Source organism: Sus scrofa, chromosome 16 (genome assembly GCF_000003025.6).
Source record: "Sus scrofa isolate TJ Tabasco breed Duroc chromosome 16, Sscrofa11.1, whole genome shotgun sequence".
Classification (NCBI taxonomy): domain Eukaryota; kingdom Metazoa; phylum Chordata; class Mammalia; order Artiodactyla; family Suidae; genus Sus; species Sus scrofa.
In genome coordinates this window covers 27,909,170-27,923,609 of record NC_010458.4, presented here as the reverse complement: position 1 = coordinate 27,923,609, position 14,440 = coordinate 27,909,170, and the positions used below count along the sequence as shown (strand labels likewise).

Genomic DNA, 14,440 nt, shown 5'->3' with positions numbered 1-14,440 from the left:
AATAGAAGGGGGGAATAAATAGAATGGAAATATTGTCTTTCTTGAACTTGGTGGTGGTTATCTGGATCTTTTTAGTTTGGAAAATTCCATTAGCTGTATATTTGTGATTTTTACACTTCTTTTTTGTATTTATGTATGTTATTTTATTTTTATTTATGTATTTATTTTTGTCTTCTTAGGGCCGCACTCACAGTATATGGAGATTCCCAGGCTAGGGGTTGAATCAGAGCTGCAGCCACTGGCCTACACCACAGCCACAGCAATGTGGGATCGAAGCTACATCCAAGACCTACACCACAGCTCATGGCAGCGCCAGATCCTTAACCCTCTGAGTGGGACCAGGGATTGAACCTATATCCTCATGGATGCTAGTCAGATTTGTTTCCGCTGAGCCGTGATGGGAATTCCTGTATGTTAAATACTAGACTTCATCCTTCCTCCTTGAAACATCTTTGTCTCTCCGTTTCTAGGACAATACATGCTCCTGATCGTCCTCCAACCTCTTGCCACTTCTTCTAAGGCCCCTTTGCTGTGTTCTTTTCATCTCCTAGCCTCTCAGTATGGACACGGGAAAGCTTAGTCCTTGGATGTCTCTACAAGCACTTTATTGTAGAGGTGCATAAATACACCTGCCTACAAGACCTCTCTACTAGTTGTCTCAGTCTGGGTTCCGCCAGAAGCAGATCCTGAGGCAGTGATTCAAGTGCAAGTAGTCAATGAGGGAGGTAACCGCAGGAAATGGAGTAGAAGAATGAGAAAGTGAGATAGGAAAGGAAAGGCAGCTGATTAAGGATGCATTACCAAGCAAGTTATCAGTTAATCTCTATTCGGCTGTGAGCGTAACTGGCACCATCTTGGGCCCATACAGCTCCTCCTGTCCTTCCACCGACCCTATCCAGGACTGCACCATGTAGCAAGTCACTTTTCTGTCGTCAAGGGCTTTGTAGTCAATAGATATTGTTTAATGATCATTAGGTCCAGGTGGCCTCTATGCTCTTAGTCCCCAAACAATGATGAAAACTTTCGCTGACATATCCCCGCACCTATGAGACTAGTTACGCATTCAGTCATTTTGACTTAGGAAGGCACTTTCTGTTTCCCAGCACATATCCCAACCCACTCCCCGATAGCCTGTGTTAACTAAAATTGTCCTAATGTCCTGTCAGAGGTGTGGGGCGCAGCTGCAATGCTTCCAGTTCACTGTCCACCTGATCTACCATGTGAGTTAAGTTACCCTGTAACAAAATGATCCACTGAGTACATGGAGCTGCCTGCCTCATTTTTCAGTCTCAAGATAACTTAATTCAGTGGGCACTTTTTGTTCCCTCCATCCTCCAACAATCTTGCTGTGAGTTATCACTAAAGTTTAACCATGAGAAGAGTGAGAGAACTGGGGTAATGGTACACCAACTATTATCAGTTACTGGTCATGGGCTGCTCCTGGCGGATATTGATTTCCCTGTATTTCCGGCCTCCCATGCATGCAGGAAGAGCAGCTCCAGCAGCGAGAGAAAGCTCAGAGCAGAGATGGAGAGACTGGGATTTGAAGGTCTGGCCTGCATGCACTGAAATGGGAAGGCCCAAGGAGACATGGGCGGGGCACCAACAGCCTCTGCATCTATGCATCTATACACAGAGAATAGGCACATCCAACATAATATGTTTAATACTGAGCTCCTGATCTCCCCACTCCAAACCTTTTCCCCCAATCTTCCCCATTTCAATAAATGGAAACTTCTATTCTTGCAGTCATCCAAAACAAAAACCTTGAGTATTTGACACTTCTCTTTTATACTCCACTTTCAGTCTGCCAGCAAATCCTGTTATCTCTACTTTTCAATATACCAGAATCCAGCCACTTCTCAGCTGTTCCCTGCTCCCTTCCTGGTCCAAGCCACCATTCTCTCTCTCTTTTTTAGGGCTGCACCTGCAACATATGGAAGTTCCCAGGCTAGGGGTCAAATTGGAGCTTCAGCTACTCTCCTACACCACAGCTCACAGAAATGCCTTAATCCACAGAATGAAGCCAGGGAATGAATCCTCATCCTCATGGACACTGGTCGGGTTTGTTACCGCTGAGCCACAACAGGAACTCCTCACCATTCTCTCTTGCCTGGATTATTCCAGAAGGCTCCTAGCTGACCTCTCCATTCCCACCTTTGACCCCTCGCAGCCCATTTTCAACAGAGCAGCCAGGGTGACCCTATTAAGTGTAAACCAGGCCGTGTCACTTCTCTGCTCTCTCAAAGAGCTCCAGTTTCCCTCACAGGAAAAGCCAAAGACCTTCCCATATCACATTGCATATTAACCCCAAGTAATCTGGTCCCTGCTACTCTGCTGTCATCTGCATACTCCCACCTTGGTGCTCTTCTGCTGGCTGTCCCCTCTGCCTGACCACGTTTCCCTGTGGACTGCATGGCCAGTCCCTTATTTCTTTCAGTTCAGTGATCACCTCCTCAGGGAGGCTGTTCCTGGCCATCTTATCTAAAACTGCAGCCCCCCAGGGCTCCCCATCCTCCCTCCTGCTCTTTCTTCCTTCCTGTCACTTACCACTATAGAACATAATGAATATTTTACTGTCCTACTTTGGTCTCTCGCCACTAGAATATAAGCTCCACAGGACAGAGACTGTTGTCGATTTTGTTCACTGTTCTATCTCCAGTCCCTAGAACAGTGCCTGTTATATGGGAGGTGCTCCACAAATATCTGCTGAATGAATGATCTAAATCATTTAATACTCACAAGAGTATCACCATTTCAGTGTAACTCGATTTTGCCCCTCACTCTCATACTGAGTGAATTAAGTCAGAAAGAGAAAGACAAATACCACATGATATCACTTATATCTGGAATCTAATATACGGCACCCTAACCCTAACCCTTTTCATAGAAAAGAAAATCATGGATTCGGAGAATAGGCTGTGGTTGCCAAGGGGTAAGGGGAGGAAGTGGGATGGACTGGGAGCTTGGAGTTAATAGATGCAGACTATTGCCTTTGGAATGGATTAGCAATGAGATCCTGCTGTGTAGCACTGGGAACTCTATCTAGTCACTTATGATGGAGCATGTAATGTGAGAAAAAATAATGTATACATGTATGTGTAACTGGGTCACCATGCTGTACAGTAGGGAAAAAAAATAAAAGGTAAAATAAGTAAAAAAAGAAAAAAAAATTGAAATAACCTATTTGGGAAAAAAAGAATGGATATATTTATATGTATGACTGATTCACTTTAACGTACACCTGAAACTAGTACAACATTGTAAATCAACCATACTCCAATAAATCAAATTAATAACAAAACAAATGGTAGGCCTTTGGGTTAAGCTTTACTAGAGCCTGTGTGAGTCCCCCAGTCCTGTCCTCCTGGGATATTATAGCATAAAGAACCTAATAGAAAGTACTGCCATGCGTGCTCCCTCCCGTATCTCTTCCCACTACTACTGGGTTTTCAGGGGAAGTTTTATACTAACTCAATTCACCAAGAATTTGTTGAATGTTTATCATCTATAGCACATGTGGGAAAAGTCTGAAGATCAAAATGAGGCAAAGTCCTGTGACCAGGATACACAAAACTTTCGCCATACCCTGGGTGTGTTAGGCCCAAATCCTTACTTCTTCTTCATACCTTTCTCTTGGGCTCCAAGGTGGTGTTTAGGCTCCTGTACTTCATGACCTCCATCATGAGACACCACCACAAGCACTACCTCCAAGTCAGTGCTTCCAAATCTGCATCAAGTCCACTTCTCCTGTATTCGCTATTCACTGCTACATCATTAAGGCTGCAACCTGGGGGGTCATCTTCCATTCTTCCTCTCCTGTCCCTTCCTGTTCTCCCCCATGCAGCTGACCACATATTTTTCAATATTCTAAAATATTTTCAAATGCATCCCCTTCTCTCCATCCTCACTGTCTCTCCCCTAGTTGGGATGAACATCATCATTATCTGGACGGTTAGACTAATATCTTATTTGGACATCCCTGATTCTCGTCATGCCCCAACTTCAATTCACTTTCCTCACTGAAATAGTTAACAGGTAATCACTTTCATTAATTGCTTGCTTAAAGCTCTCCAGTGGCTCCACAATGCCTAAATGACAAAATCCAAATACAGAAGATTCTTCATGACCTAGTCCCTGCCAACATCCCGAAGGTGTCTCCCACTGCTCTCTGGGTGCGTCCCATGCCCCAGCCTCATTGAATTACTTTTAAATCTCCGAATACTCTGCACCCTGGCTCCTACCTCCATTCACTTTATATTCACATCCTCCTTCTCTGCCTGGGACTCCCTTTCCCCTGTGTCCTGTATCATTTGTCTGCAAACCTTGAGACCTAATGCAAACCTTTCCTGAAGAATTATGTCCAATCTCTTAGATAGATCATGATGGAAGAAAATATAAGAAAAATAATGTATGTATATGTGGAGTTCCTGCTGTAGTGCTAAGGGATAAGCGGCATCGTGGAAGCACTGGGACACAGGTTCCATCCCCGGCACAGTGGGTTAAGGATTTGGCATTGCCGCAGGTGCAGCTCAGGTCGCAACTGTGACTTGGATCCGATCCCTGGCCTGGGACTCCATATGCCATGGGGTGGCCAAAAAAGAAAAAAAAAATGTATATACAGGTATGACTGGATCACTTTGCTAGAAAGCAGAAACTGGCATGACACTGTAAATCGACTATAATTTTAAAATGTAAAAATTAACAAACATTTTAAAAAACACAAAAAACCTTTCCTGAACAACTGACCCTGTCCTGACCTCGGGGACAGCTGGGCACACGCTTTGTGCCTCACTCTATGACAGCACAATTGTTTCCTGTCTGTCTCCATTACCTACTGAAAGTTCCTAACAGACAGGCACAGCATCATTCACCTCTGTAAGGCCCAGAACAAAGTATGGGCACAGGAGAGGACAATAAACCGATGAATAAATAAATTGAGAGGAAGAAAGGGTTCTAGAAACATGAGACTAGAGTAATAAGAAGACTGGGGAAGAAGGGGCCAGAAGGGCAGCAATAGAGAAAGGGACAGGCCCCCGTGGCCTCTTTCACTTGTCTATGACAACAGATGCGACATAAAATATTCAGAAGCTGAGTGCGTCATCTCTTTTGAGAAGTTTCTAATCAGCCTAAAAGGGGACTCATGATGGCTTCAGCTGCCCTATCAGCTTGCAGGCCCCAAGGGAATCGGAGCTGTTAACTATAAAAATAAACTCCAGCCAGCAGAGTCCTATACTGGAGCCTTCTCTCTAGAGTCCCAGAGCAGCTGGTGCCTTTTTTTAAACTACTGTTCTGGGAGCTGCCTCTGGCACTGAAACCCTTCACTTCCCTGGGAATTTCCTCCATTATCTCATCCAGACTGTCCATATTTCCTGGAAAACCTGGTGATGATTGTGAGCAAGCAGGCTTTGTATAGATAGGAAGCATATTTACACAAACCACTCTCCAAACTACATCAGCTGACACAACCTGGTAATGGGACAGGGTATGTGTAATTCCCACCAAGGCCAAACCACTCCCTGATAAATCTCCTTCCATTTTACAGATAAAGATTTCAGAGAAATGTCCTCCTTTCTTTCCATGCCCAGTCAGCTCCAGTGAGCCTCCTTTTTCAAGTCACAGCCTTTGGGTCCTCCACAAGATCTGGCTTCCTGATACCTACACTGTCTTCATCCTGTCTGCGTCTCCCCTCCTTCACACTCTCAGTTCCTTTCTTTCATCATTTTTCTATTCTTTCCTTGATTAGAGGCTCACTGAAGGGAGGAACCCAGAAGAGAGATGACCACAGCACGAGGATGAGGCCATCACGGGGCAAGTCCACAGGTCGGGAGGCGAAGTCTGGGCTTCTTTTTCCTGTTGAATCAGCCTGATGTGCTCAGTGACCTGCCCTGACGTTTTCTGGCTTATTTAAATGTACGTGTTCAACTGATTTTTCCTCTGCCTGTGCTTCCTGCCTTCTTTTGCACCCATACCTTCCATAAACAGAGGGCGACTGTACCTCTGACAATAGGTCTACTTTGTGGTGGGTTAGGAGTGAGGCGAGCATTCAGTGAGGCCACTGAGGTTCCCACCTGCACGGCAGGAAAATGCCACATCTCTGACACTCAAGGGACTAGAATTAATTCTAAAACACAATAGGCATGGGAGTTCCCATCATGGGTCAGTGGTTAACGAATCCAACTAGGAACCATGAGGTTGCAGGTTTGATCCCTGGCCTTGATCAGTAGGTTAAGGATCCTCCGAGAGCTGTGGTATAGCCCACAGAAGAGGCTCGGATCTGGCGTTGCTGTGGCTGTGGCATAGGCCAGAGGCTACAGCTCCAATTAGACCTCCATATGCCATGGGTGCGGCCCTAGAAAAGATAAATAAATAAATAAATAAATAAATAAAACACAATAGGCAAGAAGCCTTTAGCATTCAAGAAGAAGAAAGTCACTACATAAACACCAACAGTTGGAGTTCCTGCTGCAGTACAGTGGGTTAAGGATCCAGCATTGCTGCAGCTGTGGCACAGGTAGCAGCTGTAGCTCAGATTCAATCCCTGGCCCAGGAATTGCCATATGCCAAGGGTGCAGCCAGTAAATAAATAAATAAATAAAATCAATTGTTGTTACTCCTCTTTCTTATGTCCTACTCACATTATAGCCTGTCTATAGGGCTAAAATGCTCTCCTGCTCCTGCCTTGTGAAGTTCCCTACTTGGTTATATAGCCATCAATTTGCTCTGCTCAGAGTTTCCATTGTAGCTCAGTAAGTTAAGGACCCAGTGCTGGCTCTGTGAGGATTCAGGTTTGATCCCTGGCTTTACTCAATGGGTTAAGGATCCAGCATTGCTGCAAGCTGCAGCATAGGTCACAGATGTGCCTCATATCTGGTGTTTCTGTGGCTGGGGTGTAGGCTGGTACCTGCAGCTCTGATTTGACCCCGAGCTGGGAACATCCATATTCTGCAGGTGTGCTCTCTTTTTTTCCCTTCTCAGAGATGCTGCTTTGCACCTTGGGCTCTGTGGACAGTGCGGTAGGCCACGTGACCCTAAGGATCATAGCTGACTCGAGGCAAGCAGGCCCTTGACTCAGTGGTGGCCCATCGCTGGCTAGCCAGTGAGCACTTATATTCTGTCTTTTTAAAATCTGAGCTCAGATAGAATGGAACTAGTGGGATGGAGGGGGCAATAAAGCTGAGATGATGTAGATATAGGACTGGAAATAATCATTCTTGACTACATGCTTTTGGATAATTAAGCAGAGAAAGCCACTCTGCAGAAAAAAGTATGAGGATGGGACACTTTCATCAAGGGAAGTAGAAATGCGACACCACACAGCCTCAGAGAGAGGGGAGATGAAGAGGGTAACATCTTGAAAGAAACCTGGCTCTGCTGCCCTGCTGTGGGGCCATGGCATAGGAGTCACCCTTTCAGTGTGAGTTAATCCAAGTAGACTTCTGCTCCATGAAACAAATGATGTGTGACTCACAGAGGCCTAAAGGACCTAGACTTTTTTGAAACCAGATGAATAACAGCATTTAATGAATACTTGCTACGTGCTCTGTCTAGGCACATGGCAATTTTTTTGTTTGTTTTTACAGCTGCACCTGTGGCATATGGAAGTTCCCAGGCTAGGGGTCTAATCAGAGCTACAGCTGCTGGCTATATGACACAGCCACAGCAACACTGCATCCGAGCCACACCTGTGACCTATACCACAGCTCGTGGCAATGCTAGATCCTTAACCCACTGGGCAAGGCCAGGGATTGAACCCCACCCCCTCATGGATACTAGTTGGGTTCTTAACTGGCTGAGTCACAACGGGAACTCTAACCACTACTTTCTATACATAGTTTTTCATTACTTTGATATCAAATTTCCTCTGAAATAAGTTTAAGTAAAAAATCAATTTGCACAATGATAACTACTATTTAAGGAGTGGCCCCTATGTTATCCCAAATTTTCCCAACAATTCTAAGATAAGAATCATTATCTCTATTTGACAGCTGAGGCAACTGGGACCAAAAAGGTTAAGTAATATGCACAAAGTCAGATGTGCACAAGTGACTGAACATAGATTTGAAACAGATTTGTCTGGTTCTGTAGCCCTGTTCTTTCCACTGTTCCACACTGCTTCTTCTCCACTGGACTCTACATTCAGGAAATCGTACCAAGCTGGCCATGTTCAACAGGCATTGCTCAGACTTTTACCCTCATTAGATACTCTTCCCTTTCTGAATTCCTCTCCAGGTTTGCCTTTATCCAACTCCTCTTGCCTTCCTGATCATCTCTTCTGTCTCAGTTTCTGGTCCCTCGTCTCCCCGTGTTTTATTTTTGACTTTCACTCTTGCTCTAGACCACCGAAAAGCAACATCTGTTCCAATTAGATTTGAATCACAGCACTAGATCTACTTCTCTGAGTAAAGTAATCAGTGCTTCTGGCTGCATTTTGTCAGTGAGGAATCCGAGGATCAGGGAAGTGCTATAATGCACCCAGGTAGGTAAGGTGAGTAGCCAAGATGTGAAACCGTGAACCCAGACACTCTGGCTCAAAGCAAGAGAGAAGGGTACTTGGAACTTCAGTGACTTGGTGGTGTGGGCATGCACAGGTGTGTGTGTTGTAGGGGGTGCTTTCTCGTTAGGGGCTAAACATAGGGATGAGAGGGGCATGGGATCAGGGGTTGGAGAAGAAAAGAAAAGTGGTGTGGGCATGCACAGGTGTGTGTGTTGTAGGGGGTGCTTTCTTGTTAGGGGCTAAACATAGGGATGAGAGGGGCATGGGATCAGGGGTTGGAGAAGAAAAGAAAAGAAAACTCTAACATAATAAAGAGCAGTTGGCACCCTGGGTCCAAGGAGAAAAAATGGGACTCTCAAGGACAGGGTAGAGCCCAGGGCTTTAGAAAATACGTAGATTACATCAAGTTGCAAATGTTCTTTTTCTGGCTTTTACTCCCTTATGATAATCTCCAGGCTTAGCTAAGCGTAGCTGGAGAAGTGCCCACGTGGGTTGGGGCAGCAAAGGGCTGCTGGGCTCTCCACATAGCCTCTCTAAGGCCAGAGCTGTGGACACTTCTCACCTAGAATCCAGAGTAACTGGCAAGCAAGCAAGCATGGGTCCTTGATGGAGAGCAAAGAGCCAATCAACAGTGGGAACTAGGACACAGCAGAATGAACACAGGAGGTCTGAGGGCAAATCCTTTTCCCCACACATAACAGAAGCAGCCTCGGGTAAAGAGGGGGCCTGGACCCCACTATCTGCTGACGGTGGCCATCCAGGAGGTCCTCTGTGCCACTGGTAGTGACACACAACACAAAGAGAAGTTATAAATAAGAAATCGGAATATGAGTGGCCTTGGAAACAGGCCACACTCCACTCCACTTCTCCCAGGTGTAGCTGGAGGGGGCAGATTGCCCGCAGTGCTTGAGTGAGCTCATCTCCATGGTAAAGTGGGAGAGTTTTTGGAGTCAAAATCATCTAAGATTAAACTGCTAAAGTCACATTTGACTTCTTTGGATCTTCGTTTCCTTACTTCTAAAGTGAAAATAAAATATTGCCCTCACACCATCACTGTGAAAATGAACTGAGATAGCAGCGGACAGTGGCAGGTGCAGGGCTTGCACTTAGCAGGGGCTCAGTGATACAGCCTTACCTGCTTCCTTGGCCCCAGACTCCCAACCCGCCCCTGAGCTAGGTCCCAACACCATGGGCCTCACCTTGGAGGACGAATCCTACCTTTGGTGAGGGAGTGAATCCCGAGCTTCACCTGGGAAAAGTTTCCACTTCCAATTTCCCCTCGGATGCGGTAGAAGCCAATCCGTTTCCCCAAAGTGATCTCCCGCACCACCTTCTCATCTTGGGACATGTCCTGCATCAGCTTCTCGAAGGGTGTCAGCTGGCGAGGTTGCCCCTCCTCGTCCTCCTTGTTGCACTCCGTCTGACAGCCACTCTCCACGCTCTCCCGCCGGTCCCACCTGGCATAGTGGGAGTTCACCAGGCTGCCTCCATTCACATACACGGCCGTCATCATCCATCCAGGCTCACGTCTCCATCTCAGCAAAGAGGCACCGATCAGGGGCAGGATGGGGAGGAAGGGAAGGGGCCCGAGGGCTGGGAGGTGGGAAGCAAGGACTGCCAGAGCCCTGTGTCCTTGAGAGCCAGGCAAAGACTCTTGGATGCACAACTCCCTTCTTGGCTTCAGTCAGGGGAGGGCCAACACCAGCACAGACTACCCAGTGAGGCCCAAAGCCACCCACCTCACTCCAGATGGTTCACACCTTCATTCACATTGAACTTCCCAGCTCTAACTGCACCATCAGGCACACACCCAGGTACCATAGCCGCCTCCCTGATCAGACTCCAGGAACTTTCTGGCTGGCCGCGCTGATGCTCTGTGGTCAGTGGCTGTGTTCAGGACAAAGCTCCAATTTGCTATTTCCTTTGATGGCCAGAGAATCTTTCGCTCTGGTGTGTAAAAGCCTGTTGGAGGCCCCCAGGTCCCTGCTGCTGGCACTTATCTCTGATCTTCATTTTGCACGTCTTGCTGTCAAGTTGCAGGGCCCCGGAGACCTGATAATCCGGACCCCAGGAAAGAAGAAACTTGCAAATCAGCCTTCTGGTCACACGGGCAGCTGGAGCAGGATTAAATCCCTGCAATGCCACTTTAGCCGGCCTTTATTTAGATGAGCCTTCCTCTAAGCCGAGAGCTGTCTCAAAAATTTGGTGGGTGCTGATTCATCCTAAGAACAGAGAATAAGAAAATGTATTAGCCCATAATGTACTATATGGGATTTATAATGAAGCGAAACTGCTTTGTAAGCATCAACCTAAAAGCACTCTACAAATTTCAGTTATGACTCATAACAGTAGTAAATGCTTGATTACATGTGATTTAGTAAGAAGAAAATGTACATACATACTCCTCGACCTACATTTCAAAAAAACCTTCAAGCCTGTAAATATTTCCAGCAAAATAAATTTTCTATTTCTATTTCTAAGCAAAGCAATTTTTCTATTTCTTGATGTTTAGGAAAATATGCATGTTACCTTGGTATGCTTTAAAGCTAGACTTTTAAAATAATAATACCATAGTCATGATGATAAAGATTTCCTATTAATATCAGTTTCCAAAGTTCTTACATTGATTCAAATAACCGTGCATTATATTTCCTTTACACTGTATGTTCTCATACAACTGTTCCTGTTCAGGTTGCTCCCACTCTTTCCATCCATGTCATTCATTCTATGACACAGGCTAATTTTTCTCCTGGGTTTATTTTCTAGATACTTCTGACCAGGTGTCAGCCTCCAGGCCCAGCAGCTCATACTGAAGGTTCAGAAACAGGGTAATGTTACTGGAGGGCAAAGGTCTATGGCATCCTCAGTGATATAAAATACTGCCCAGCTAGAATATCTTCGTGACTTTTTTCATGCAGCCTCCAATAAGATATAATCACTTCTTCTCTGGAGCCCCACATTACTTCATACAATTTCCAACATGAATCCTCTCCGTGAAGGTGGGAACTAGGTTTAATTCATCTGTATGTCCTGCTCCGCTCCTCTCTCCCTCAGCATGGGGCATGACGTCCTACACAAAGAAAGTGTTCGATAAATGGGTGTTGAACTTGATTTTGGTCTTGAACATTCTGAACCAAAAACCTGAGTGAAAGATGAGAGACTGCTTTGGAATGGGAATTCCCAGTTCTGTTTGATGAAACCACGTGCTTACAATTAGGTACAGCATTGCTTACATTGCTACTGTAGTTCGGGATGAGGCTGCTAAATAAGGAGAAGGAGGCTCGGAAAGGGAGACCGCTGCCTAGCACTGGGTCTATTTCTGCATAGAAGGAGGGGAAGCTGGACGAAGGATAGGGACAGAGGCTTAAAAGGGGCCAGGTATTAGTAACCACACACATCTCTAGGCTGGGGTCTGATTAGGATGTTTCAGAAGACTTTTTTTTTTTATAAGGAGGTTCCTAGGCTAGGGGTCGAAATGGAGCTGCAGCTGCCAGCTTACACCACAGCTACAGCAATGCGGGATCCGAGCCTCACCTGCAACCTACACCATAGCTCACAGTAACTCCAGATCCTTAACCCACTGAGTAAGGCCAGGGATCAAACCCTCATCTTCTTGGATACTAGTCGGATTCATTACCACTGAGCCACAATGAGAACTTGTAGAAGGCACAAGTAAGATAAAAAGTCTCAAGTAGCTTGAGGAAAATCTAAGTCACTGGTTCTTAAACTTTCCTGAGTCACGTTCCTTTGAGATTCTAATGAAGTCTGTGACCCTATCCTTAGGAAAAAGCACCCACACATAATCTGCATTTAATTTTAAGGGGTTTGCAGACCCTCTGGGAGCCATCCCTGTACTTAAAAGTCTCTGCAAAGATCTCCTCAGACCTCTGGCAGGAAGAGACCACAGCCAGAAGCGGGGTAACACTAATCATAATTCTGAAAGAAACTTTAGCTTAACCTGTGCAGAGAGTAAGGCCTCTCAGCAAAAAGCAGTGCTTGATCACCTCATGTTCCACCGTGTTCTGGCACTTCTTGGTTTTGTATTCTTCCTGGACCGTTTACAGAGGCCTCCAGCTAGCCTCTCTCCGAGTGCTGTACCATGGTGCTGTCATTGTCGCTGACCTACTTATACCCAACCAGATAAGCACCTGGAGGGCAAGAACTGCTACCTTATCCTTCCGGCTCCCAGAGCCTAGCACAGTGCCTGGCACTTGTTTGATTAACTGTGTGATGAAGCACTGAACTCACTTACCAGCTGATGGATCATTACCCTTAGATATGATTTAGTAGAGGTAAATATTTTCATTTATAAACAAATAAGACTCTTCCAACATTACTCGAATTATCTCAGAAAGCTTACTTCAGTCCACATTTCCAAGGCCTAGGCTGCCTTCCACAGGCTATTAGGATTACTGGCCCCACCCTCCTGTGTAGGTAAAAGCATAGTCTGAATTCCACCACCCATCTAAGAATTGCTACAGGACTGCTTAGAAATCCGAAGTTTCCTCCAAGCTTGCCCCATTCAGAGGGTCAGTCTCCCTGAGCACCCAGATCTCATGTCTCCTGGAACAACTCTCTGACTGCCTGGGGCACTGCTTGGTCAGGACTTCTCTGCTTCCTGGCTCCCCTGATCACCCAATTTGGGATCTATATCTTGAATTTCACTGGATGTACAATGGAGTTTTAATTAATTATTTATATTTTATGGCTGCACCTGCAGCTTATGAGAGTTCCTAGGCTAGGGGTTGAATCAGAGCTGCAGCTCCTGGCCTACATCACAGCCACAGCAACTTGGGATCCAAGCCACATCTGTGACCTACACCACAGCTTCTGGCAATGCTGGACCCTTAACTCACTGAGCAAGGCCAGGGATCAAACTCACATCCTCATGGATACTAGTCGGGTTCTTAACCCACTGAGCCACAATGGGAACTCCTTTATTCTTTTCTATTTCATTTTTTGTTTCGTTTTGTTTTGCTTTGCTTTTTTGGCTGCACTCTTGGCATATGGAAATTCCCAGGCTAGGGGTTGAAACAGAGCTACAGCTGCCAGCCTATGCCACAGCCACAGCAACACGGGATCCGAGCTGCATCTGTGACCTATACCACAGCTCATGGCAGCGCTGGATCCTGAACCCACTGAGTGAGGTAGGCGATGGAACCGCTGTCCTTGTGGATCCTAGTTGGGTTCATTAACATCTGAGCCATGAAGGGAACTCCTTTTCTATTTTGTTTTTAAAAGATGTTGTTTGCTATCCACTAAACTGATTCCAGAATTGGAAAAAACACTGATCTGAATACAAATATGGCCACGTTATTGTTCAGAACTCTTTGGTGCCTTCTTCTTGTCTTCACGATGAAGTTGAAGTTCCCTAACCATTCCCAGCATACCAGAGCCTCTGTGACTCGACCCTTAGCAAGCTCTCCCAAGCCATCACAGAACTCCTACAATGGAGTTTTCGACTTGCTATCTTAAGGAACTTCAGGTGCTCCAGGAAGCCCTCCCTTTTCCCCTCCCAATTCACCATGGAGGGATCAGAAACACAGGTATGCCAAGTGTGGTCAGGCTCTATCCTGGATTACATGCCCTATGCTTGCAAATTAAATTTCTAATGTAGTGGTCTTGAAACAACTGACTTGCCTAAACAGCCAGCAAGGCTGCTTAATTTTCTGTTTAGACTGATGGTAAAATTTCTGCAATTTTGCAAATGGTGCTGTGGAATTGTATTGGGAATGAGTTGCAACTTGTTGGAAGAGCTAGCAAGCCAATTTGGAAAAAAAAAAAAAAAAAAAAACTGAATGCCTATCTCACTCCTACTCTAAAATAAATTCCAAATAGATCACCTAGGTAAATGTCAAGTAAATGAAACCATAAAATACTAGAAAAAGAACAGAAATTTTTTAATGATCTCAGAGAAGGCCGTAAGATAAAATATTAAATCTG

The 14,440-nt window shown here is 45.5% G+C and overlaps 1 protein-coding gene across 1 annotated transcript in view; it reads right to left on the bottom strand.

The window, feature by feature from the left end:
* Positions 1-14,440, bottom strand: part of NIM1K (NIM1 serine/threonine protein kinase) — a 72,258-nt gene that overhangs the window by 6,756 nt on the left and 51,062 nt on the right. The window contains exon 3 of the mRNA XM_021077039.1: positions 9,716-10,719. Within this exon, the coding sequence (XP_020932698.1) occupies positions 9,716-10,010 (295 nt within the window). The 5' untranslated portion in view covers positions 10,011-10,719. The remainder of the gene's footprint in view (positions 1-9,715; positions 10,720-14,440) is intronic.